Source organism: Chiroxiphia lanceolata, chromosome 1 (assembly GCF_009829145.1).
Source record: "Chiroxiphia lanceolata isolate bChiLan1 chromosome 1, bChiLan1.pri, whole genome shotgun sequence".
NCBI lineage: Eukaryota > Metazoa > Chordata > Aves > Passeriformes > Pipridae > Chiroxiphia > Chiroxiphia lanceolata.
The window spans coordinates 85,209,248-85,234,171 of NC_045637.1; the positions used below are offsets into that span (position 1 = coordinate 85,209,248).

Below are 24,924 nucleotides of genomic sequence, written 5' to 3' on the forward strand. Positions count from 1 at the left end.
ATGGGCTCCATCAGTGCAGCAAATGCAGAATTTGTTTTGATGTATTCAAAGAGCTGAGAGTTCATCATGCCAATGACAACATCTTTTATTGCCCCTGAGCATGATGGCAGCCTTGGCCATGGTCTATCTGGGAGCAAGAGGTAACACTGAGTATCAGATGGAAAAGGTAAGTTACATAAATGGGTACAAACTCTCTTTGATCCCATTCAAAAAGGCAGCAGATTACACCTGTGTACTCCAGTTGAGGGGAGCAAAGTCACATAGTCCACCTTTGGCACTGGATTCAAACCTGCCTAGAAAAAGAATGGTGTTCCAAACTGTGAGGTTTGAATCTGGAGCTGAGTTTTTCACTTACAAATGTATTTCCCCATGAAGGGCAAGAGTAACCTTTGGTTTTCATTAAGAAGGTCCAGTCTTGGAGAATGGCTAGGCAGGTCTCTTATTTCAGCTTATATTTTCTCATAGGCGTGATTCCTCCCAGGTGGGAAGGACAACTTGAAACATACAAAAGATTAACATTCAGAAAACAAGAGTCACAGTTATAAATACAGTGCACTAAGTTTGTAGCTGATTTATAGACTGAATGCCATTACTGGAAGAGATCTAAGCTGAACATCACAGTCACAAATTTCAGTGTGGCACCTGTTTAAAGCTCACATGAAATTTCTCATCTATATGCTAAGCAGACCTGGTTAGTCAAAACCTACAGTTGTTAACACAAACGTCAGTGACTCTCAGTGACTTTACATACCTAATTTCTACTTTCAATTGCAGGTTCTTCATTTTGACAAAATTGCAGGACTTGGAAGTATCCAGACCAAGGTACAGAAATCTAAGGTACATTAATTTCTCTTTCACAATTTTCTCCTGAGAATAGACTGTTCTGACTGTGCTTTTAGTAGGTTCAACACCTTCCTTTATAATTTCATAATTTAAGATATGTAAATTAAAAAATAATGGAACAAACCACCAAAATCCAAAGAACAACAACAGCAAAACAAACACCAAGCAAATAAACAAAAAAACACACAAACAAAAAGACTAGAAAAGAAGACAGGCTGTACATATTGCACCAGAACAAGTGACAGGACCAGATAGGATACTTTGGGCACCAGGCTACCTTCTTGTGTAAATGAGCTTCTGCACACCAGCAGGTGCTGGTGGGGGACATACTTGAAAGCGGCTCAGCACCTGGAGCCAGGGTACAGCAGGCAGACTTGCAGCTGAGACTCCAAAGTGGGACAGGAAGATACTTCAGCAGAAAATAGCCCAGAATTCTCAAAGGATGGAACGTAACCACACTCTTAAAAAAGCTACAGGGACTTTTCCAGCCTCCAGTTGTCACTGCCATCCCAAGAGTACCATGAGGCATCCCAATACCGTGATACCACCTGTATGCTTTCTTCCATGTTAATCTGCTACCTCTGTAAAGATAACACAAGCCATGGAGCCTGGCCTGTTCCCATTCACTTGGGATCCAAAGCACAAGGTGGGACCTAAAAAGAGCAAGACTTTCCTTTTTTTTTTCTTTTTTTTTAAATAAAGGTATTATTAGCTAGAGCATTTAGATGGTTAAGCATTTGAAAAGGAGCAGTTCAACACAATTATTCTCATAAAATGAGTCCCAGCTGTTTATCATTGTGCAGTTTTCTTACATGCTTTTAGCCTGTGTCACCTAGAACACCAATCTTGGCACATTAGACAGTTGACCCATTTTTTCTCTACATTATGAGACACTTCCTGATTCCCTTCCTATCTAGTTCTCTTCCACCTGCAGCTTCTGCAGAAAGCTGCCATAAAAATGCAGGCACCAGCTGTCAACTAGAGGCTCTCTGTTGCACCAGTCACCAATTGCAATAACTGACACCAGCATTTTTCATTTTGCTGTCTCATTCCTCAGCTATGTGGTTTCAGATACATCAGTGAGGTTTTCTGCTTGTTATCATCTAGAATGAGTGCCTTCATATGCTATGAGTGAATTGTAAATCATTAGTTGCTAATATACTGAACATGCCTCCCATGGCACTCTTAGACTGTATTATACATTCATTTGCAAATGTTCAAACACTGTGTGTTTTCAAATGTTATTTGGAGGTTATAAATAATCCTCTTTCTAGTAAAATAACCCTCTATTTTTTTATCTTCTTATCAACAACTCAGTGTGGCAAATCTGTGAATATCCACTTTCTGTTTAAAGAAATTCTCTCTGATATCACTGCACCGAAAGCCAATTATTCACTCCACATTGCCAACAGACTCTATGCTGAAAAGACAAGTGCAATCCTACCGGTGAGTGATTTCTTACTGAACTCTGTGTAAACTTGTAATCAAGAGGACTGGCCAGAGTAGGTGATCTGTTAATCCAACGGTCCCCACTGGTGTGGATTTACATGGCTTTTCCCTTTGCCGCTTCCCTGGCAATAGTCTGAATGGAAAGCAATTTGAGGCAAAAAGTATGGCCCTATTCAAAAATGAACGGAGTAATAAACAAAATTATTTGGTAATGTAATTCCCCACTCCCCACTTGCCCCTCACTGGTTGTTTGGGTTTTTTTTTCCAAGAAATAATTTGACTTTGGCATATTTCTTCACTTGAAAGCCTCACCTCAAAAACAACTTCTGAAAGTATCAAAATCTTTCTTTCACATTTTCAAAAGAAAGATAAAAATATTCAAAATAAAAGAAACTTCTTATCTTAAAAATAAGGGAAAACCTTTTTTTTAAAAAAAGTAGACACAAAGATAATAAAACAGTCTGAAGTGAACCTTGAAATAGGGAGTTTGGGTCAGACTTTCTTCCAGAAAATATTTAAACATTTTTAATATATACTCTTAACTGGTTGAGTAACAAAAATTTCAGATCTGAAAATGTCTTGGGCTAGAAGAATTTTTCTATATCACTATAAAAATTCTATTAGCCATATTTTATTTCACTTTCATACTGTTTTTTTTTTTTTAAATAATGACTATTTTGTTGGCTACAATTGATGTCTTTACAGATCTATGTAAAATGTGTGAAGAAACTGTACAGGGCTGGTCTGGAAATGGTCAACTTCAAAACAGCATCAAATCAAGCAAGACAGCGCATTAATTCCTGGGTGAAAAATCAGACAAATGGTAAAGTCACACAAGATTATGAAATATATTTCCCTCTGACAACTGTATTTTAACAGCTTCTGGAAAGACTAAACATGAGAGGAGAAATTTCCTCCTCCTCTCTCCATTAGTGGATATTTCCTGTGGAAAGTGATGACTCTATTGCACCTGTGTGCCAGTGACAGTGTGTTTTAAACATATCTGGCAAAGGCAGAGATGCCAGGATATGCAAACTTTATATGCATGCTTTCTGTGTCTGGAGAGCTTAACTTACCCAAGATTAGTCCTGGCTTCTCTAGAATATGGGCATAATTATACAAGGATATGCTGTATGGGTAAGAAGTGGGCTTCCAGGGCAGAAAGTAATGCACACTAAGCTGATGGTGGGAAATGAACGATTCAGAAGCTGGTGTATGTTCATCATGTTAAGGTGGAGGAAAAACCAAGAGTACATTGTGAGAAGGAAATACAGCGAGAAAGAGAAAATCTATATTGCTGCTTGCATCTCCGTTCCCTTCTTTTCTATATAAATCTTTTTTTTTTCCAAATCACTGGTTAGAAATATCCTTGGGGATCTATAACACTCTTGAACCTACCTGTCTTCTTGAAGAAATGTCTGACCATGTGCCAATTTTCAGTGTATTAAATCATCCTCATGAACCAGAAATCCATGTGCACGCCTTTGAAGAAGAGAAAGTCAAGTCAAGCAGCAGCATGTTGACTGACATATAAAATGTAAGATTACTGCTATGAAACTTACCACTCTATGCCCTGCTTCTTTTTTAAAGGACGTATCCAAGATTTGCTTGAACCAGGCTCTGTTGATCTCCATACTGTGCTGGTCCTTGTGAATGCCATTTACTTCAAGGGGATATGGAAGAGCGCGTTTAAAGAAGAAGACACTCGGGAAGTGCCCTTCAGTGTGACAAAGGTGGGGGGCACAGACACAGCTTCTGACCAGGGAGGCAGGCTATTGGCTTGCACAAACAGTGGGCTGGGTGATGTAAAGATAACATTCTCTTGTTGTCGGCCAAGTGATTTAGCTGGGCCTCTCACTGTCAGATTTGCAAGATCTGTGTCCGACCAGAGCACACAGCAGATGAGAGGAAAATGGAGACACAGCTCTTCTTCAAAGGCAACAAACTTGAAGATCAAACTCTGTCTCTTTCAAAGGGCTTGTACATTTGACTGACTAAAGAAAAACATTGCTCCCCAGTCACATCATCTCACATTTCTGTTTTTGCAGCAAGAGAGCAGACCTGTGCAAATGATGTTTCAGAACGGTACCTTCAATGTAGGAAGAGTGGCTGCAGAGAAAATGAAGATCCTGGAGCTTCCATATGCCAGTGGAGAGCTGAGCCTGTTGGTGCTGTTGCCTGATGACATCTCTGGTCTGGAACAGGTATGACCCTGGCAGGGGAAGCAGAAGAGTTATCACTTCAGTGGGGCTTGGCTTCTGTCAGATTTTTGCTGTCCCTTTACGTCCCAGTTGCCCACACCATGGCTATGCTGGGCTGGCAGGGGAGCAGAAAAGCCACCCAGATGCTACCAGGTGCTCAGGCAGAGACTGGCCTCTTAGGAGAACACTGAACTTAGTTTTATAAAAGGAAAGTAAAGCAGCATAGTGCTGCTGTAGCCCCACAAAAGAGGATGTATATATGCCAGATTTTATTTTTTTTAAAACTGAGATAATTTCACACACATACATCCCCCCCACCACTCCTCCCCTGGCTGTAAACTGTTGAGGAAACACTGCTAAAATTGTTGAGAATTAGACATTCTTTGAAGGAATCACTGATGAGTTTTTTAAAATAAAATTCTCATCAAACATCATAAGTGGACTGCTTTCAAAAATTGCTGCGATTATGTCATCATGGAATGAAAAACAAAGTTAGATAAAGCATGATCTTAATAAAATATTCTTGATTTCGAAAATGTGAAACCAATCAAGCTAAACAAACTGATCAAAACCACTTCTTCAGTTAAGACCTCAGGGAGTCTTAAGTATGGAGATGGAAAGGAAATGCATGGAAGACATTTGGAAATGATGCATTGAGCAGGAAAGAGACTTGAGTCTAATTGGATGAATATCAACCACAGAAATAATGCATGAACACAAAAGGACAGAACATGAGAATGACATAGAAAGTAAAAGAAAATGTCAAAACTACTTTAGTTAGGTTGAATCAGTTTTTTCCAGATTCATGAAAACTAGTAAAAGAAATGGTTTTGTACTTTTAAGAAAAAAAGAGAAAAGAGCGACCAGAATGCAGTGAGGCAAGAATACAAATATAATCTACTGCCTGTGCAACAGGAAATGAAACTTTTTTCTTTGTCTTGGAAAAAAATGAAACCAAAGACCTGAGTGAATGCAGAATGCTAACAGCAAGGAGGAAAAAAAATGGACAGATGGAAGGGAGAAACAAAACTTGAAAAATTAATTTGATTCAATCACTTAAAATAAAGTTATCAATGTGTTAAAATTTACCTATCTGTACCCAAGAAAGGGAAAAAGCAATGCAGTCTGCATTATATGAACAATTACTCTTATTTCAGCAATACTTTTGAATTATAAAATAGAATTATTAAAGATGTAGAAGGGTTTGCATTTGTTAGACACTATCAACTGTAGGTAAATTTTTATGGCCTGTTTTTTTGCAATCTCTTTCACAGGCTGACTAATTTGCTAGGCTGTGAAATTGTTGGGTTGTGCTTTATGAGACATAAGATTAATTGGACAAGAGGGCATGTGTCAGGTTGATAAAGAACTGAATAAAAGGGCAGTGACACAGGCAGTAGTGGAGAAGGATGTCAATAGGATGACTGTAAGAACCACTCTGGTTGGTTGGTTTTTTTTATGATAGCCTTGTCTGAAATGAAGAATTTGCATTTACATCCCAGGCATTTCATTCCCTGCCTCTCTTTGCAGCTCGAGAACAAAATCAGCTTTGATAAACTTACAGAGTGGACCAGTTCCAGTGTGATGGAGCAGAAGAGGGTGAAAGTGTACCTCCCGCGCATGAAGATTGAGGAAAAATATAACCTCACATCTATCTTAACAGATTTGGGTATGACCGACCTGTTCAGCCCCTTGGCCAATCTCTCTGGCATCTCTTCAGCAGAGAGCCTGAAGATATCTGAGGCCGTCCATGAGGCGTACATGGAAGTCACTGAGGAGGGCACTGAGGTGACTGGCTCAGCTGTTGTGACAGAAGATATCCAAGAATCCTCTGAGTTTGAAGAGTTTAGGGTTGACCACCCATTCCTTTTCTTAATCAAACACAATCCAAGCAACATGATCCTCTTCTTTGGTAGATATTGTTCACCCTAGAGAAAGAATGAGTTGGAAACAATGCTCGCCTTCCCCTCAGAAACAGCCCCCCTTTACTCTAATATTGTAGTATAATCTCATCTCTTCAACATTTCTCCAAGTGGAAAGGCTCATCTAAAATGCCCATTAAGGAAACTCCCATAGCAAAGAGATACCTGCAGGTGAGGAAACAGTAGCAAGCGTGCTTACTTGTGTCCCTTCTTGGACTGTTTTCAGCGTTGCTTGAGCTAAGCAAAGACTGAGCCCACTGAGACTAGAAACCCCCACAAGCCAGGAAGGGATCAAGTGATTTTCATTCAAGGAACTAGTTGCAGATATGAATGGGATAATCTTTGGGAGTCCATTACATAGAAAGACATGGGCTGTGCTCATCCCATCCCCTGGTAGCATCCTGCTGACAAACCCGTGCTGTTGTTCCTGAAACACAGTCCTTGAGATCTATAGTCTGGAGGAGATGCTTGTGGATAAAACTCTGCTATGCAGGTTATAAATTGGTGCCTATGTAAATTTTATTTTTTTTATTTAGCTGTTGGGAGATGGTGTACATGTCCGTTATCACCAGAGTTGTCCTCTCACCATGAGTAGTTCACATAATTCAGAATTTCTTTCAGAGGTTCTCCAAAGTGATGGAGAGTACAAAGAGATCTAACTTACCTAGGTGCAGTTATGCCTTCTCACAATGTGTAGATTTGAAGCCTTAAACATGGATATCTGGATGATCCAGATTATCCAGGACTCAGAACTACCAGGCAAAAGAGCTGAATTCTTGCTTAAAACATCTGAAGAACTTAAAATTTGAGAGTATTTTGATTTTTGTGAAAAATCCTGCAACTGGTGCTAAAGAAACTGATTTCTCCACAAGGAATTTTGTGAAAAAACACAGTTTTTAAAATAATCCTATTTCTGTTGGTCTTGCTTAGCCAGTAAACTTCAATCAGTCCCTGTAAAGCTCTCAGGTGTTCAAAATTCAAGTACATTATTATTCCATGAATGCAGCTGGGCTTCTTCATTCCCATGATAGTTCAAGGCTACATCTCTTATTCTTAAGAAACACATGAGAATACTAATATTCTCTGTCTTTTGTTCCTATTGCCATCTCCAAATAGGGATATATTGGCTCAATACTATTACCTGTTTTCATTCTAATCATACATTATTGAGTTTGATGCATACAATTGATTTTTTTTGTTAACATAATAAAAGAAAGTCACAAATGCTTGTAATGAAATGATGTTTATTTTCTTAATTTTCTGGACCACAAATCCTTAAAAATATTATTACAGTGATAACTGTTGTGAGCAAAATGGAATTAAGTATAAAATCCTCCTGTTTTTAGAATGAATAAAGCATGTAGATATTAAGGTTCCTAGGCACTTAGATAAATGAATGTTAAATGAATGTTTCCAGTTTGTTAAATGAATGAATGCACACATTTAGAGTTTGATTCCCCTCTGTAGCACAGATTACCAAGAAATAGCCTAATGGAATGGAAAACTAATTTCTTCTTATGTATTTTTCAATACAATTCCAATGGGTATTAAAGATGCACTGACAATTAGTATGACAAATATTTCAAGGAACAAGTATTCCATCAACTCTGCCATTTTAGATGATGAAATCAGCTGAAAAAACATACAACTCAAAAAGCATAAGAAAGAATAAGTAAATTGACAACTATTAGGCAAAGCATTTCCCCACTGAGAGTTTTGAGAGGAGGTACTCTGTTGCTAATATTGGCTATCAGCTATTCCAATATTAAGAGACAGAACAACCCTAGATGTACATACAGACTGGGGAACAAGATGCTGGAGAGCGGCCCCACAGAAAGGGACCTGGTGGTCCTGGTTTGATGGCAAGTTAAATATAAACCAACATTGTGTGCTGGCAGCCAAAGGGGCCAGCTGTGTCCCGAGTTGCATCCCAGCATGGCCAGCTGGTCAAGGGAGGTGATTGTCCTGCTCTGCGCTGTGCTGGTGCGGCCTCACCTTGAATATTGTGTGCAGTTTGGGGCACCACAATATAAGAAAGACGTAAAGCTGTTAGAGAGCATCCAAAGGAGGGCTGGTGAAGGGTCTGGAGGGGAAGCAATATGAAGAGTGGCTGAGGTCACTTGATTTTTTCAACCTGGGGAAGAGGAGACCGAGGGGAGACGTCATTGCAGTCTACAGCTTCCTTATGAGAGGAAGAGGAGGGGCAGACACTGATCTCTGCTCTGTGTTGACCAGTGACAGGACTCGAGGGAATGTCAGGAAGTTGTCTCAAGTTTAGGTTACATATTAGGAAAAGGTTTTTCACCCAGAGGATGGTTGGGCACTGGAACAGGCTCTCCGGGGAAGTGGTTGCAGCACCAAGCTTGACAGAGCTCAAGAAGCATTTAGACAATGCTCTCAGGCACATGATTCCTGGGGTTTCCTTTGCAGGGCCAGGAGCTGGACTTCAGTGATCCCTGTGAGTCCCTTCCAACTCAGGCATTTCATATTCTATGAAATTCTGTGAAATCTTGGTGGGTCCCTTCCAACTCAGGGTATTCCATGATTCTATGATTCTATTTCCACATTAACACAGGATACTGTATGATAAAAGTGGATCTGTAGAGGAAAGAAGCTGGTGCTACATGTCTGACATCCACAATATTTAAATATTATCAGGATATTTGTGATATAGACTCAACTGTTTTTCAGTGGTAAAAACAGCTATTTTACCAAGTATACATTAATTTTTGTGCTTTAGAAATTAAAGGAGTGGTATGAACAGTTGCAAGAGATGCAAAATTTCAACATCTCAAAGCTTATCATAAACAGTTTATTCACTTTCTGCCTCTCTTGTAGCCAGAAGTATCTGGCTTCTTCTAGCCAGGAGCAGTTGGTCCAGTTTGTTAAATTTAGAAGCCTGTACACATAAACAATAAGAAGACTTGAAAAAGGGCTACATTTGCAATCTTTCCTTTCTGTGATTATTAAACTGGAAAGTGCTTAAAGTACAAAGATACGACTCAGTGACTAATGTTGTTTCCTGAATGACAACAAAGGTCAAAATGAAGGAATGGGAAAAAGGAAAAGGGCCATGACACTTACAAGCAAATACAAAGCTTTCCCTTTCCCTAAAGGGAAAACAGAAGACAGAAAAAGTGCAAATTCAGCAATACTGGACCAAACCTGTAACAAAACACCAATGGTTAGGATGTGGTCTTGTCCACCACGTGATGGGTAGAAGGCAAAATATTTAAAGGGCAGTGGAAAAGTGTTTGCCATGAAGGGGATGGCAGACCTGGACAGTGGAATGATGAATGCCTGCTGTGGCCTCCAAGCTCTCCAAAACACTGGAGAGATTTGGAAGAAACATTCCTTCCTGTGCCCCAGAGAGGCAGTGACTGTGGTTCAGCATTCCTGTGCTCTCGCCCATCAAGCAAGCATGTTGTGGAAAGGTACAGGTGCTCCAGCAGCACGGAGAGACCCCATGCTCTGTCTGAGCACCTGTGTGCTTTTGCCCTTGTGTTTCATTATCCAGGCATGGATCTGGTTCTCATGCCAATAGGCTATTGAGCATATATGCTTTCAAAAAAAGAAAGAAAGAAAGAAAGAGAGGGAAAGAAAGAAAGAAAGAGAAAGAAAAAAAGAGAGAGAAAGAAAGAAAGAAGAAAAGAAAGAGAAAGAAAAGGTAACAATATTAAAATGCTCCAGAAGTTTTTACTTGAAAAAAAGGCAAAAACATAAACAAACCTAGAAAACCTCCTTGTTGCTACTGGCATTTTTGTCATAGCCTTCCAAAGGCTTCAGCCTTTTTTGTTTTCTGGAGAACTGAGACCCGGTTTGTCTGACAGACTGCTGTGCAGCTCCAGGTGGAAGGTAACACATGGGGCAACACAAAATCTGAAACCTTCTACACCTCCTGGTGTAAATAACACACCTCCAGAAAGCACAAAGAGAGGTCCAAGGGTCTACCACTATGAGGCAACGTTGCTCTTCATACAACATGGAAACAGTTGTTGAACATGCCATACACTCCCATTCCAAATGAACATGCCATACACTCCTCATCTACACCACAGTATTTTCTTTGAACATCAATATGCAAAAACCCCACTGTCTCCATATGCCTTGAAGTTTTCCTCATAAAATCACAGAACAGCTAAGATTGGAAATGGCTTCTGCTGATTTTCTATTCCAAGCTCCTTCCTTCAATCACAGTCATCTATGGCAGGTTGCTTGGGACCATGTCCTGCTGGGTTTTGAATATTTCCAAGGATGGAGGATCCACAGCTTCTTTGGGCAACCTGGATTTACCTCTCTCCTCATAAGAAAATGTATTTTCTTATGTTTAAATGTAATTTATGCTATTTGGGGTTGTGTCTATTCCCTCTTGCCTATTCACAGGAGAAAGTCTGGCTTCATATTCTTTTTACCTTCCCATCAAGTAGGTAAAGATCCTCCCTGCACATTCTCCTCTCCAGGGTAACAAGTACCATCTCCCATGATTGACATTTTAATCACTTCATCATCTTTGAGGCTCATCTCTGGTCCTGCTCCAGTACATCCACATCTCTTTGATCTGGAAAGCCCAGAGCTGGACATAGCATTCCAACTTTGGTTCCACCAGTGCTGAGCTGAGGGTCAGGATAACCTCTTTTTACATGCTGGCAATGGTTTTCCTAAGGCAGACCATTGTGGCAGACTTTCTTTGCCACAGGGACACATTGCTGACTCATGGTCAACTTGGTGTCTGCAGGGACTCCCAGTTCTTTAATGCAAAGCTGCCATGATGGCACAGACCTTTGTGCAATGACATTTCTCCTTTTCTGCAGCAGTCTTTTCCTGCAGGAGAAGCAGGAAACATGTTAGGAGTATTGTTAAGAATCTCAGTAGGCTACTAATCAGAGGAGAGGAAGGCTTCATGGAAGGATGTCTGTGTTGAAACAAACCAGGAGGTTAGTTTATCCTATTTCATGCAAAAGAAAAATGCTGTTTTTCCTGGGAGTGTGTGCCAAGATAAAGGACATGCTGGGCAGACTTCCAGTGAGTGATGGGAGGTAAAGTGACAGGCGTGGTGGCATGAGGAGTGTTAGTCACAGGCTGCCATAAACAGTCTTCTCTGTGGGGAGGTAACTAAGTTCCCATATGGCACAGCCAGTAAATTAGTTGAGTCAGTGGCCAGCTGTCCATTGCCATGTGTATGCTGGGTGTAAGGACCTGGTTACCCCGCTGCCTCCTCAGGACCCAGTGAGGGAGGCCATACACAGCCTTATCCTGGCTGTTGGCTGATTCCATGGACTTGAGGGATAAATAAGAGACTTCACATATGCTGTCGTGGCAGATAAAGAGAGTACTCTGTGTGCTGGTTCAGAATCTGTATAGCAACAGACCCTGGATGCTGTGTGTGCTGCTAAGGAAATTCAGTGAGCAAGGGTGAAAGACTTGTGACCAAGGCCATCACAGGATCCTTCTGAAGATACCTTTGCTAGAGAAATTCACACTGCCAACAGTTAGGGATCCACATTCCTGTCACAGCCAGTGAACGAGCAAGGCAGCACTGCAAGCAACAATGTATGACCTTCAGAACAGCACAGGGTTGCTGCAGAAAGGTGCCAGGTGGGCTATGAGCTCTTGTCTGAAGGAGCTCGACCAGTCAGACTGGGGAAAGAACACAGTCCTAGAGGACAGCTGAGAGGGAAACCATCATTGACAGCTATGGCATCAATGGCAGGTAATGGAACAATCGCTGGCACTCATTCTGAGCAAGACAAACACGAAACAATCAGCGTGCTCCTTCCTACTGACAAAAGAACAACAGCATGGATGTGAACAAAATCTTGAGTTCTGCGTGGGATGTTGTGATTGGGTGAGAGGCTTTGGTCTGTGAGCTGACCTGGACTCCATATCCCTTTGTAAAGGTTCAAATGTCCAAGAGTCTGTTGGTTTAGGGACAGCTTCACAATGAAATTCTCAGCAGAGGAAAGGGCAGTACAGCCTTAGCTGACCTCTTTCTTGGGACAAGCATTGTCAAAAAGGACATGTGGATAAACACATCCTTTTGTGTTTGTGCTGCATTACACAGTTGTGCTGGACAGGGCAATCCATTATCTTTTGTCCCAGGAAGTGTTTCCACTGCAGGTCAGTTTTGCTCAGTCTCACTAGGCTCCATAACAGATCCAAAGTCGCCAAGTTGACTAGGCAGTACCTCTTATATTTTTACAATTCTGTGCTGACGGCTGATCATGATCAAGATTTTTACTTACTTGTGGAATGATTTTGTTTTGCTTCCAGAACTTACTTTATATTAATAATTAATAAAAATACAAAATAGAAATGCTAAAAAAATCAATAACCGGGGTTGTATATTAAAATGCATCTCCAGGAGTGGACTTCTCCTTTTCAACTGTAAAACAACAAATTCCTTTCATTAATGAATATATTCAACTCAGAAGTATTGAACACCACGACAGCAACATTAATGCTGTGAGTTGGCTGCTACAGAACTGTACTGACTCACTGGACATCTTTGTAGCCTCCTAAGTTAAAGGCTGTCTATGATGATACAAATGTGATTCAGGTAGATGGTGCACGAATCCAAGGTGGATCACCTGTGGTGAGCTGAAGCATGCCACTAGACAATTTGATTGTCAAGGAAAAAGATTCAAGGCACATGCGACAGTTAGAAGTGACAGGGTAGAAGATATTTGCTAATCCTTTGACTTCTGAGCTGTCAAGTATACTACGATGGACCACGGCTGTGAGTGTTAAAGCCTCTTTGAGAAGAAACAAGGCAGTCCCAAGTGGAAAAGGCAGAAGGGGCAGCAGCTGCAGGAACAGTTTGCAGTCTAGGAAGCACTCCCAGTTGTGTGATTAAGGATTCACCATACACAGACACATGTGCCCATTTGACCCGTCTTCCACCAGCATGGTAGCACCATTTCCAGGTAAGTGGGACTCACATCAGTGGTGACCAATTTACATACTGCCCCTGTGAAAGAAAAGGTCATTCTCTTTATGATAGATTTGCAGTGATGGCACCTCTAAGTGAGTCAAGGTCTAAAGATCTTTCCTCAAAAGCACTTTTGCTGCATAGCAAGGGTTGTAGCAGACTGGTCTGAACTACACACTGTGCCATGTAAAGTGTTAGTGGTATGTAAGTGCACCAGTCCGGACTGAGCTCTTCATGGTTTCTATTGCATTAGCAGCTTCATCGAAACAGAATTAGTAAGGACTGTATTAGGGAGAAAGGTATGGATGATTCAGAGGCTTTCTTCTTGCACAGACAACTAAAAGGGTTAAAAAGTCCACCTCTACTCTCCAGAGGCATAATTTGTGTATTGACATAATTTGTGTATCTAGACAATTTCAGAGGCATTTTGTGTATTGACTTTGGATTTCTGTTTTAAAATCACATGGCATTTAGAGAGGTCAAAGCTGTTTCTTTTATTGTCTGTCCATTCTTTTATTTCAAAGGAATTATGTGACTTTCTGCTTTCTATTGTATATTATGACTATCTTGCAGACCATGAATGTTTCTTCAGCTGGTTTGTTCAGCTGATGTGCCATGAAGTTGCTTGTGGAAAACCTGGAAGAATGGTCTCTGTATGTACAAAAGGCACATTTTGAACCTGGCATCTGGTGCTGTGACCTGTGGAAAAGAACAAATCACCTTAAACTACTCTTCAAAATTCTAGCACTGAGTTCAAATCCTTTTCTGGTAGCATCTGACTGGGATCTAAATATCCTGATGCCTGAATTTAAAAAGCAACAGAAGTCTTTCTTATCTTCTCAACCCTTCTTTCCCCGACACATTTTTCTTTAGCTCTGTAATTCTTTTCTATGCAGATGCTCTGAATGTTGCTTTTGAAATTAAGTTGTATTGTCACAATATGCTCACTGAGTGTTTTTGTTGCACTGATATGTGGCACAGACTGTGAATATGTCAGAGTTCCTTGAACTGGATGGCTCTAGCTGTGCTTTGTGAAACGCTGTGTCTGTGGTCTTTTACAATGCAGCAAGTGACACCAGACAGTTGCATACAACTTTTTGCAGAAAAATCAACTTCAATATTATTAAATTTAACAACTGAGACTTGAAGAATGTGCTCTTTGTACTCTTTCTCATGTTCCCTGGTAGCAGAATTTTCTCCATTCCTCAGCAAGAGGTATGGATTCTGGTAGGAAGAAAAACTAGTTGTATTGATGGCCCAGCCAACAATAGGAAAAAGATTGCAATAAATACAGTGTGGTCCTGCATATGCTGATCTTACCAAAATTTGTGAGTTCACCAAATGGTGATGCTGAGTGTGATCTGGCCCATCAGTACTCACAGCAGAGGAATAATAAGGAAAATAACAAAAAATTCCTTACAGACGTTCTGCAAGACTGAATTCCTCAACTTTTATTTTTATTCTATTTTCACAAGCTATGCTACACTATTTACTACCATAACCAAATCTTACTTACTATTCAAGTTCCATTGGACAGCTTTTATCATTATTTTTGCTTCAGACATTTCGATATGCTCCTTCCTTTTCTGGAAGGTTTCACAGGCTGTGAATAATGAATCTTTCTTTTCGGAGATTTTAGGGTAAAATCTTTTCATTCAGACTTTTTTTGTTTGTTTCAAAGAATGGACTGATTCCAACTAAAAGTGCATGTTTGACATTGAGCTCCATCCATCACTTTATTGGGTAAACACAGCATGGGGCGTGTCACAAAACAACACAAGATATATTACAAGGAGTTCGTCAAATCTGCCCCACGTACAGCTGAGAAGCTGTGCTGTTACCTTTGCGGGTGAACCTGATAAGGTAAGCATTTCTTTCAATCATGATTTAAGTTCTAATCTGCAATTTAAAAAACATTATAAGTATTTTACAGGACTTATAATCAGATTGATGTAACCTCATGTCTGTGGCCTTCAATATCAGTCGAAGAAACAAATTATTACAGGATGCCTTTGCAGAAATCTTACCTACCTTCACATGTGTGTTCTGTATTATTTTACTGTTTTACACTCTGCCATACATAAAGCCAAAGTATTTGTCTGTATGTACTATAATTTTGTTTACTAACTCTTCCACACTGAAAAGCGGTGTACATATGTAACACGTTACAACAGATGTTCTTCCTTCTTCCTCTATTACTTTAATTTTTCATTTAGAATCAAAAGAAAAAATTGAATTTGTTTAAATTCCAGGGGTTATGGAAGATATTCTCTGAATTAAATTAAGGAATGCAGCATGTTCAGGTGACCCCAGCACACTGCAGCTCTGTGTTATCTTTAATAGTTACATTTTCAAAGATTAACAACAAAAACATGTACTTCATGAATCTCTTTCTTTACCAAGAATATAAATGGAGCTTAAAATCTAAAATATAATAGTAAGCAGAATAAGCGAATTATAAAAAAATCTACCTTATATTACCTATATAAGCAGTTCCATTTGGAGAGAGAATGATCATCCATTCTAGCAGGGGAGCAGTTAAATGCATTGTTTTTCAAATTATCCCACATTATGAGATGACTGTCACATGAATGTGTTGATTCCATAGGGATTGTGATACATGTGGCAGAGTACCCTGGATTTTGTTCTCTAGCAGCCACAGAGGGAAACAAAGTGCTTGAAGATCCTCAGGAGCTCATACATTATAAGTGGTATAAACACTATACTGTCGCATTAGACTTTACAGTATTGTATTTTCTACAGTATGTTGTCTTCTTTACTAAGAAATCCTTCCTTTTGGGACTAGATGAAATGCTAGATGCTGAAACTACAGGGAAAATTTTACAAGAACATTAGAGAAAGGGCAGAAAAAATATTCAAATATTGGATATGTGAAGATCTTTGCAAATTAAACATGAGGCTAAACAAGCACTGTTTTATTAAAAGACAGATTTTATTAAAAAGTGCCAATAAAAATTAAAGAACACTTTTTAAAAACAGAGTGAGATATTATTGAGTCAATGATGAATGGAATGTATTCGTCATAGATGTTTGTCATAAACTGGATTAATTTATTAAATCATTTGTAGTCTTCATTACTGTGCCTTCATTATTTTACTTAAAAAAAAAGAAGGTAATGTTTTTAACATTTGAGACCTCTGATAAAGTAGGTGGTGTAAGAACCTAGCTTCCATTTACACTGGGCTGGAATTACAGTGAGTCTAGTAAAACTTATGCTGTTGCTTCAGCACATTGTATTCTGGAAGTAACTGTAGTTTGGATAACAGAGGGCTGCTCCCCTTTTAAGATCACTAATCTTAAAAGTGATGTTAAAAGCTATAGTGAAGAATCTGGTTTGGAGTCTCAAAAAAATTAAGATTTTGGGAACAAACCTATGTGTGGGTGAGAAATGACTGTCAAGAAGCTTCCTTCAAGATAGCTAATATTCTCTGCAAGATTTTTAAAAAGATGGCATACATGTACAGAGAAAGACAAGTTTCAAATACAGGAATCACCAGCCTATGCATAGCTGGCAGATGTCCAGCATTTTGATTGCTCCTGAATCCAAAAGCATGTCTTTCTTTTAAATCCACACCACTGGATTCTGTTTGCGGAAAAACACCCTGTGCACCAAATTCAGGGGCTCACGTATACAGACTTTATTACATTACAATTAACATATTCCATCATAATAAGTCAGACTCTTTCTGTTTGCTTCAGACAATCCAGGTTTCACAATGGGCTCCATCAGTGCAGCAAATGCAGAATTTTGTTTTGATGTATACAAGGAGCTGACGGTTCACCATGCCAATGACAACATCATCTTTTCCTCCCTGAGTTTGATTTCAACCCTGTCCATGCTGTATCTGGGAGCAAGAGGTAACACTCAATCTCAGATGGAGAAGGTAAGTTACTCACATGAGTGTAAAGCAACCTACTTGTGCTAGTTGTTCCTTCTAAGTAACATCACTGAAAAATATTATCCAATTACAAGGTTCTCATCTATTTTAATGCAATTTTACGTAAAGAAGTAAGCCAAAGTCACAAAATGGAGAAATGAATCAAGAGTTATATAGAGAAAAGAATAAAAAAAATATGTATATTTTCACTATAACAAGCAGTTGGCTTTAACGTAGAAAAAAAAATCTCAAGAACAATAGTAAAATAGATTACCAGTCAGTAAATTTTATTATATGATTTTTCTAAATTCTCACAACTTCCAGATAATGTAATCAGATTTTTTTAATATATAAAAATTATATATCCCAAGAAGAGAGGAAGACAGAATATTATTAGCAGTACAAAATACGTAACTCAATTAATTTGTAGATATTAACTATAAAAATAAAATCTAAGCAAAGAGTGGTATTTACAGTTTCCAAGAAGGCCACAGAGGGCATAGACCAGTTGTAAGCTCACTTGTAAATTTTTAATTAATCTATGTTCTCTGTTAGCACCTGTGTTTTTCCTGAGCCAACAGTTTTACCTCAAGCATCCTGTGTGAATCTGAATCACATTATTTTTGATCATGCTTGTAATTTCTACCACTGGTATTTTCTCTTGCAGGTTCTTCACTTTGATAATGTTACAGGAGATAGAGACACTCCTGACTCCCAGGTACAGAAATAATTTAATCTTTCTTTCTGTCTTATTTTCTCCTTAGAACAAAACTAGAACTATTCTGCCTCTCCTTCTGGCAGTTTCAGACTCCGACAAAAACTCTGGTAATAGCCTCAAACCAAGGGGAACTGTGGAGAGAGGGAAGAAGGGTGTGATTCACCTGTTTTTTAACAAATAGAGAAGGACAGCAGGTTGCTCATCTTTCATCAGAACATGGGGCAGAATGCTTTGGACACCAGAGAGCCTTACTGGGCAAGTGCTGGTGGAGGATGGCATGTGAAAGGGACTCATCACCTGGAGCCAGGGTACAGCAGTTAGATTTGCAGCTGAGAGATTCCAAAGCAGGGCAGGAAGATGCAGGGCAGAGAAGAGCCCAGAAGTCTCAGTGACAGGAACACAATGCCATCTTATAAACAGCACATGTCAGGGGACTTGTCTTGATGAGGATGAACTTGCCAGTTCAGTGCACCATCATCAGAGCACCAGCTGCCTCAAAGGTGACAGCCCTATGTTTATGGGGGAGGACTTCTCTGTAGCATGACTCTTAACTGATAGGGACAATATTTTAGGGTCTTATTTCCTTATGCAATGTCTTCTTATTTCATGTCATCACCTCAGTGTGGTCCTTCTGAACACATCCACAGTATATTGAAGGATCTTCTCTCAGACGTCACCAGGCAAAATGCTACATATTCGCTCAGGATTGCTGACAGAATCTATATTGACAAAACATACCCTGTTCTTCAGGTGAGTTACAATGCAAACTGACTTCCATGAGATTTTCTGTAAAAGCCCCTGTGACTCTACCCTAGAGATGCACCACCAACAATAGCCCACTCTCTGTTGATAAAGAAGCAGTTGTGAGCCGTGAGAGGAACTGGTACAGAAGGAGTTTGGACCTACTGTGGCTTTTAGGTGGCTGTTAGTTGGTGGTCAGGGAAAAGTATTATGGTATAAAATAAGCCCATGTTACATGTCATGGATACTGGTCAAGATTGCTGTTTGTTTACTAGAAAAAGTTCTTTTAATGAAAAATGTAACTTTTAAGGGGAATTAAATACATTTTATGACTTGAAATAATGAAGAATAAAATTGTCAAATTTGGATTTTTTTCAAAGGCAAATATCAAATCTTCCCAGTGAAAGGAAGCTTTGTTTTTGAAATCTAAAAATGTAAGAACACAGTATTCAAAATAAAAAGTAGACAAAAAGAGGAGTCAAACATTGTCTGTTCTTGAAAATGTTTGTTAAACTGAGACTGGTTTGGTAAAATAAAGAAAATATTTCAAAATTGTAACTTAGAGCCTTATCTCATTAAAAAGTGCCAGACCTCTATATGTGAAGCAGTCTTTGCTGTACAGCTTTAAGATTCAGTTATAGGAAGACAGTTGTGACTGTTCAATGACTGACGTTCAATGACTAACATGTTCAAACACAGGAGTAAACATTCAACCATTCCTTTTAACCATTCTGCTTTATGTCACAATCTTGCATTACACATCCATATAACTCCAAATTTTCACAAGTCTGACAACCGCAATCTTTCTGCTTATAGGAATACTTGAAGTGTGCAAAGAAATTCTACAAAGCAGAGTTGGAAGAAGTTAACTTCAAAACAGCTGCAGAGGAAGCAAGACAGCTCATTAACTCCTGGGTGGAGAAAGAGACAAATGGTAAGGACTGAAAAATGGGTAGCAGGTATTTTCTCCCACCTACCATAAACTATATCCTTGTCTTCCACTCCTCATAATGTCTAGAGAAAGTGGGTCAAGCAAGAGCAGATTGCTTACTGCTATGAAAACAAAACTCCACAAAGCAGGACCCCTCACCCTCATCCCTATATTGCAGAGGCTGGTGCATACCAGAGAAGGTGTATCTTACCACTCTCTGCCCTGTCTTTTATTAAAGGACGGATTCAAGATTTGATTGTGCCAGACTCTGTTGGTCTTGATACTGCGCTGGTCTTTGTGAATGCCATTTACTTCAAGGGGATATGGAAGACCGCATTTAGAGAAGAAGACACTCGGGAAGTGCCCTTCAATGTGACAGAGGTAGGAGGGCACGGACACAGCTTCTGGCCAGGACAGCTGTTGGCTCACACAGCCAGCAGTCTGTGTGTTACAAATACAACCTATTGCTGTCACAGATTGGGTGATTTAGGTGGGTGCCTCACTGTCAGTGCTTGGCCTAAAGCCAAGTGGTGTTTGCAAGATCTGTGTCTGACCAGGATTCCGAGGCACACAAGTAGGCAAGAGAGGAAAATGGAGACACAGCTTTTCTTCAAAGGCAACATACTTGAAGATAAAACTCTGTCTCTTTCAAAGGGCTTGTACATTTGACTGACTAAAGAAAAAAATTTCTCCCCAGTCACATCATCTCACATTTTTGTTTTTGCAGCAAGAGAGCAGACCTGTGCAAATGATGTTTCAGAATAGTACCTTCAAAGTGGGAAGAGTGGCTGCAGAGAAAATGAAGATCCTGGAGCTTCCATATGCCAGCGGAGAGCTGAGCCTGTTGGTGCTGTTGCCTGATGACATCTCTGGTCTGGAACAGGTATGACCCTGGCAGGGGAAGCAGAAAAGTTATCACTTCAGTGGGGCTTGGCTGCTGTCAGACTTCTTGATGTCCCAGTTGTCCCAGCTGTGCTGGGCAGGCCGGGGAGCACAAAGGTAACCCAGGTGCTAGCAGGTGCTCAGGCAGAGACCTGAGAGAGCCCTGAATTCAGTTTTATAAAATGAAGGTAAGGCAGTGTAGTGCTGCTGTAGTCCTGCAGAAGAGGATGTTGCCATATGCCCCAATCACCATCGGGTATCAGAAACCGACACAAAGCCAGATTTTTATCACTTTGAGTGATTTCAAAGGTTTGCTAAAGCAGAAAACTTTATCCTAGGGGAAATAAAAAATGGAAGTGAGGAGGAAAGCATTCCAAGAGGGGACTAAAAAAAAAGAGAAATGTAGCACTAGAGAAGAATGACATTGAGGAAAGATATCAATAAAATATATTCCAAGAGGAACAGTTCTAGGGCCAATTTGATGTTTTCAAAAACTGTATTTTCACAAAAAAAGACTTGAACTGATGAAAAAATTTTCAGATGACAAAGTTTTAAGGAAATTCCTCAAGACAGATGAAATACAGTCCATAGTCAGGAGGAAGCATACTGGATAAACAAATGCATTTAAGATTAAGTATTGGTTCTACTGTATACATAAAGTAAATGTGAAAAAACAGTAACACGTGGTCTAAACACAGCTGTTAAGGCCACTGAACTTTTGTTTCAGACATTTCATTCCCTGCCTCTCTTTGCAGCTTGAGAACAAAATCAGCTATGAAAGACTCATGAAGTGGACCAGTCCCAGTGTAATGGAGCAGAAGAGGGTGAAAGTGTACCTTCCGCGCATGAAGATTGAGAAAAAATATAACCTCACATCTGTCTTAACAGCCTTGGGTATGACCGACCTGTTCAGCCCCTCGGCCAATCTCTCTGGCATCTCTTCAGCAGAGAGCCTGAAGATATCTGAGGCCGTCCATGAGGCGTACATGGAAGTCACTGAGGAGGGCACTGAGGTGACTGGCTCAGCTGTTGTGACAGGAGATATCCAAGAATCCTCTGAGTCTGAAGAGTTTAGGGTTGACCACCCATTCCTTTTCTTAATCAAACACAATCCAAGCGACCTGATCCTCTTCTTTGGTAGATATTGTTCTCCTTGAAGAGAAAAAGAGCTGGAAATAGTGCTTGCCTTCCCCTCAGAAACCCTTTACTCTAATATTGTAGTATAATCTCATCTCTTCACTACTTTCTGTAAGTGGAAAGCTTTCAATATCTAGTGAGATATTCTGGAAGAAGTGTGTGACTTTTCAGATCTTTAGGTGCAGGTATTTCTGCTTACACAAGTTATACTCAGGATTTATGTCCAGGATTAAGAGAGAATTTTGTGAGGTAGCTTAAAAGTATTTCCTATTGTCATTGAATAACTCGAGAGAAAGGGCTGGTGTTTTGATTTTTGTGAAAAAATCTGACACTGATATTGAGAACCTGGTTTTCCTATAGGAGTTCTCCAAAAGAAACACAGCTTTCAGAATAATCTTGTTCTTTTCTGTTGAACTTGTTGAATTGATGCCTGGACAACTTGCAGATGAAATTCTTAACTTCAGCAAAGCATTCTTCTTCCAGGAATGCATTTGTGCTAATTTGTGCTGCATGTACTGTAAAGATAGGTGTCTTGTTCTGAGGGAGTATACAGAAAGTTTACCATTTCTTCATAAATCATCAAATTCAAATACAACATCTTCCTGACATATAATTTCCCATCTTCATTCCTGTGACATGTCATTGATTTTGTGAATGTTAATTCATGGTCCTTCTATTTATTCTAATAAAAGCATTGCAAACTAAACATGCCTCCAGCTGTTCTGGGTTACTGCACCCCACAACCAAAATATATGATACAATGGGTAGTGATTATTAACAGAAGTGGTTTACACAAGGATTTAGATCCTATTTTCAAAACTAGAATGTACCCATATATGAAGTCAATAAAGAGCTTAACATTTTTTTTCTAAAATTTTGAGCTTAAGCAGGTAATCCCTACAGCTCCTACCCTTACCTTGAGCTTATCTCAATATGACATATCAAATAACTCAGTTTTTTGGATCTGCTATTGTATTTCCAGGGAGTTTTAAAATATTTCCTCTTATTCCCATCAGTAAATATATTGGGGTGATGCTTAAGAGATATATCTTCAAAAACATTAGAAGAGTCTTTTTCTTAGAAGGTAGACAGCTTCAGCTGTCCAATACCCACAGGAACCACACGAGGAAACCTTTGTTACTGCCTTTTGATAAAATAGTCCCCTGAAGATATTACTTCCTATTTCACAGTCTTTAGAGGAAGATTCCTTAGGTTGCAGTTTATCCAGTTGAAAGAATTATTAGTGGTAATTGCTGACTTAAGCAATCTTCCTTCTGCTGGGATACACATGCAAATCACAGTATCACTTCCTAAAATGCACTTAAAGAAAGGAGACACGTGGAGCTGCCTCAGACATTTTCAAAGTCAGTATTAAATATAACTTAAAATGATGATGTTGACTGCAGGGAAACACATTTTCTTACCTGTTATGAAGTCTATGGGAAAATTGCAAATACTAGGCTTCCCAAGACAGTTATAAGAGATTAGATACCATTAACACAAGTATTTAAACAAAAAATTATTTTAATATATATGACATTTCAAGGTTTACTGTGCATATTATTTTTTGTTTCCCTTATGGCCTAAGGCAGTTAACAGAGTTTTTCTACAACTGAAAAAAAAAAAGAAGAAAAGGCATTATTTATAAAATGCTGTTCTAAGGAGCAGAGTGCGAAATGTTATTAAATAATTATAAATCTGTTATCAAGCTGAAACAAGTATGTCTGTCACTCTACACTTTCTAGGTACAAAGGCAATAAAATGACCATTTATTATAGAAATATTTATTACATAACATGAATATAAAACCCCCACTATTCTGTTTAATTTTTTCTTTGTTTGATGATTATTTTAAAGAAAAGAAATTGAGAAAATCAAGGGCGAAATGGTAAATGGATTCCTAAAACTACATACGAGAGAGGTTTACAAGCCACAGAGTCCACCTAATTCCCTCACTGTGAAACAGAGCTATTTGACTAATTTTGAACAGGCCATTAGGTGTCACTAGGCATACAAAACGATGTCTCAGTCTTCAAAAACTAGGTTTGGTAGCTTAGTGTAGGTTCCAATTTTGTTCTTAATTTTTATGCAAGTAGAAGGTTATGATCAATATACTGAAAATGTAGACCTGTGGCACTGTGCTTGGAACCCAGTCATTTTTGAAGAAAAACCCAGAAATGTTATTTGATGAAAGATCAGAGGCATTTCAAGAGGTTTGTGTCCTGGATGAAAAAATATAACAGTCAAACACTGTAGAAGTAATAGAGCTATTTGGTTTATGAAAGAGAAAACATCCTTCATAGAGGCTAAAATGAGAGGTAAAAGTGCAGATTCAGCAAAGTTGAATAATATCCATACCCCTGTATCAACATCTGGGCCCAGTACTGCACCAGTGCATTGCTGGTCTGGGTCAGCAGGACCTGCTGTAAGGGCACTGCTGTGATCAGTGTGGCTGCTGCAGCCCCCATGGGAACCAATTCTGAAAAGAGCAGCATGGATGGTGTTACAAAGGGATGAGGGAAGAGCAGCCATGAGGAGAGCAAACACTGCCTGCTGCTTCTGAGCTCTCCTCTGAAGTCCAGCAAGAGTTTAAAAACATGGATCCCAGCTCCCACGAAGTCTAGGTATTGTCCTAAAGTCCTTTTCATTCCCTGACAGCATCACTGAAAATGGTATGTCAATAAATTGCCATCTCTCCATTCACTACACTCTGTTTTCACTATGTGCAGTGTTGTTCTGGATACACAGTGCTTGCAGGGGTCTGTGGAATAAAAACAGACATACACATAAAGACATCATTCAATATGCCCTGTGAACCAAGTGTGCCTTTCCTCCTCATGTCGTTTGGGGAAGCCTTAGAGATGGCATATCTTCTCTGCCCATTGGGGAATATAATTGTCTGGGACCATTCCACATCCCTCTGCATATTTGACTTGCAAGATAGGCCTACCTTCTCCTAAGCAAACCAAATCCAAGGCTGAAAGCACATGATTTGGCAGGCAGTATGCTTCAACAGAGTCCTCAGAGGAGATGCGCTCAGAGAACCTCTTGGACTCCAGGGCAAAGCTGTCCTGGGACCCCAAATGGTATTTGACAAAACATAGCATGCTGAACAAAAACAGAAACTACATGTATGTTGGGAAGGCTTTGACACAGGGCAGTGTTTCAGTTTTCTTCTGGCTAGTGAGATAAGATTTTTCAATCTGGAAAAGAGACAGCAGAGAGGGGATTGTCAAGGAGCAGCAGGGGTGAGGCTGCTTGGCAAAGGAAGCA

General features: G+C 39.6%; 2 protein-coding genes across 2 annotated transcripts; both read left to right on the top strand.

Annotated features, from left to right (window-relative positions):
- LOC116784789 (ovalbumin-related protein X-like) lies at positions 1-6,445 on the top strand. The gene is given in 9 exon segments (XM_032683729.1): positions 1-28; positions 31-87; positions 90-166; positions 775-822; positions 2,161-2,289; positions 2,998-3,115; positions 3,883-4,025; positions 4,341-4,496; positions 6,024-6,445. Coding segments are annotated over 9 exon segments (1,158 nt in total). The 3' UTR covers positions 6,426-6,445.
- A 10,611-nt stretch (positions 6,446-17,056) lies between these two features.
- LOC116793484 (ovalbumin-related protein Y-like) lies at positions 17,057-21,709 on the top strand. Its single transcript, XM_032701367.1, has 7 exons — positions 17,057-17,248; positions 17,910-17,960; positions 18,582-18,710; positions 19,518-19,635; positions 19,871-20,013; positions 20,360-20,515; positions 21,270-21,709. The coding sequence occupies exons 1-7, from the start codon at positions 17,081-17,083 to the stop codon at positions 21,669-21,671; spliced, it is 1,167 nt and encodes a 388-aa protein (XP_032557258.1). The 5' UTR covers positions 17,057-17,080; the 3' UTR covers positions 21,672-21,709.
- Positions 21,710-24,924: the final 3,215 nt, after the last annotated feature.